This window comes from Polistes fuscatus, unplaced genomic scaffold (genome assembly GCF_010416935.1).
Source record: "Polistes fuscatus isolate 324 unplaced genomic scaffold, CU_Pfus_HIC Scaffold77, whole genome shotgun sequence".
In the NCBI taxonomy this organism is placed as follows: domain Eukaryota; kingdom Metazoa; phylum Arthropoda; class Insecta; order Hymenoptera; family Vespidae; genus Polistes; species Polistes fuscatus.
In genome coordinates, this window is record NW_025113159.1 from 12,275 (window position 1) to 13,910 (window position 1,636).

The 1,636-nt window shown below is 35.6% G+C and overlaps 1 protein-coding gene across 1 annotated transcript; it reads right to left on the minus strand.

Moving 5' to 3' along the window:
* Positions 1-260: 260 nt before the first annotated feature.
* LOC122524546 (histone H1-like) lies at positions 261-1,247 on the minus strand. Its single transcript, XM_043646859.1, has one exon. The coding sequence runs from the start codon at positions 1,118-1,120 to the stop codon at positions 401-403; it is 720 nt and encodes a 239-aa protein (XP_043502794.1). The 5' UTR covers positions 1,121-1,247; the 3' UTR covers positions 261-400.
* Positions 1,248-1,636: the final 389 nt, after the last annotated feature.

Here is a 1,636-nt window from a genome sequence, read left to right on the forward strand (position 1 = left end):
TAGTACTGAATGAATTATTATCTATATCACATTAAATACTAGTTTGCTATAAGTAGATGAACAAAGGGGACAGTAAACTAAATAAACGAATACTTTTATTTAATAAAATTTATTAAAAATTTGTATTTACATATTTACAGATGTTGTAGAAAATAACACTAAATATTATTATTTTACTTATACAACCACAATTACTACAAACTATAAATTAAAAAACTATTAAGCATTAAATTCTTTAAAATATGAAATATATCAGCATAAAAAAATGAGGAAAAAGAGAGAAGGGGTAAAGAGAGGTAGGTAGAGAAGATATGCATGTAAATCGATATTCACTCCAATGACTTATAAAAAACGTTGTGGCCCTGAAAAGGGCCAATTTATAGGATTCTGGTGGAAAAAATTATTTTTTGGCAACAGCCTTGGCAGTTGTCTTCTTCGGTTTAGGAGTTCTAGTTTTGGCAGCTGGTGCCTTAGCAGTTTTCTTAGCTTTTGAGACAGCTTTAGGTGTAGCTGGTTTCTTCGCAACTTTCTTTTCGGTGGTAACAGCAGCGGCAGCAGCAGCAGCAGTAGCAGATCTTGATGTTGCAATTTTCGATTTTTTCGGATCGGCTGCTTTCTTCACAGTTTCAGCTTTTTTAGCCGGTGCTTTGGTCTTCTTAGCAACAGCAGTAGCAGCCGATTTGCGTGCTGCAGCAGTCTTCTTTTCTACAGATTTGTCAGCTACTTTCTTTTCCTTAATAACTCGTGGAGATTTAGCTTTGGCAGGGCTCGCCTTAATGGTCGACAACTTGAACGATCCAGACGCACTCCCCTTTCCTTTGGTCTGAACAACGGCTCCAGTCGAGACTGCATTTTTTAGATATTTTTTGATAAATGGTGTTACCTTTTCGCCATCAACCTTGTACGTAGCTACAACGAATTTCTTGATAGCTTGCAACGACGAACCCTTACGATCCTTTAATTCCTTAATGGCGGCAGTCACCATTTCAGATGTCGGTGGATGAGTAGATTTTGGCCTTTGAGTCTTGGCTTTAGGCTTAGCAACTTTTTTCGGTGTTGCCGTAGTCGTTTCAGTTGAATTCTCAACTGCTGCTCCAGAAGTATTGACTAAGTCCTCCATTGTAAGATATCGTAGGATGTTCTTTCCCTTCTGTTATAATAGTTTATAACTCGTTAAGTCCTCTTCAGCAATTTTCGGCAAAGTACGATGTATATATCGATGTGATTCCTTTAAGTTAGGTGTATCAAACTCTGCCGCGCAAGGAATGACCCTCATTTTGTATCGTAGCGCGGACCATGAAGAGAGACTCTCTCGATATGGCGCACGAACGTCTCGATTAGAAAGATACGCAGACAATTCCGACATCGTAATATCAACCTTATTTTAAATAATACTAAACGTTCCCAAAACTTGTTTTATATATCAATCGAAAGTTTAGTTTATGGGCTTTCATAATATCTACTTTTTATCCATTTATCTATCAGATTTTGTTCATTATTTATAATATATTCCGAAGCATACACTTTTCAGATGATAGTTTAGTCGATAATATTGTTAAAATTTACTTTATTCTTTATTAAAATTATATATTTTTTCATCTTAATAACATCATCATGGATTAATCTTTCCATATCG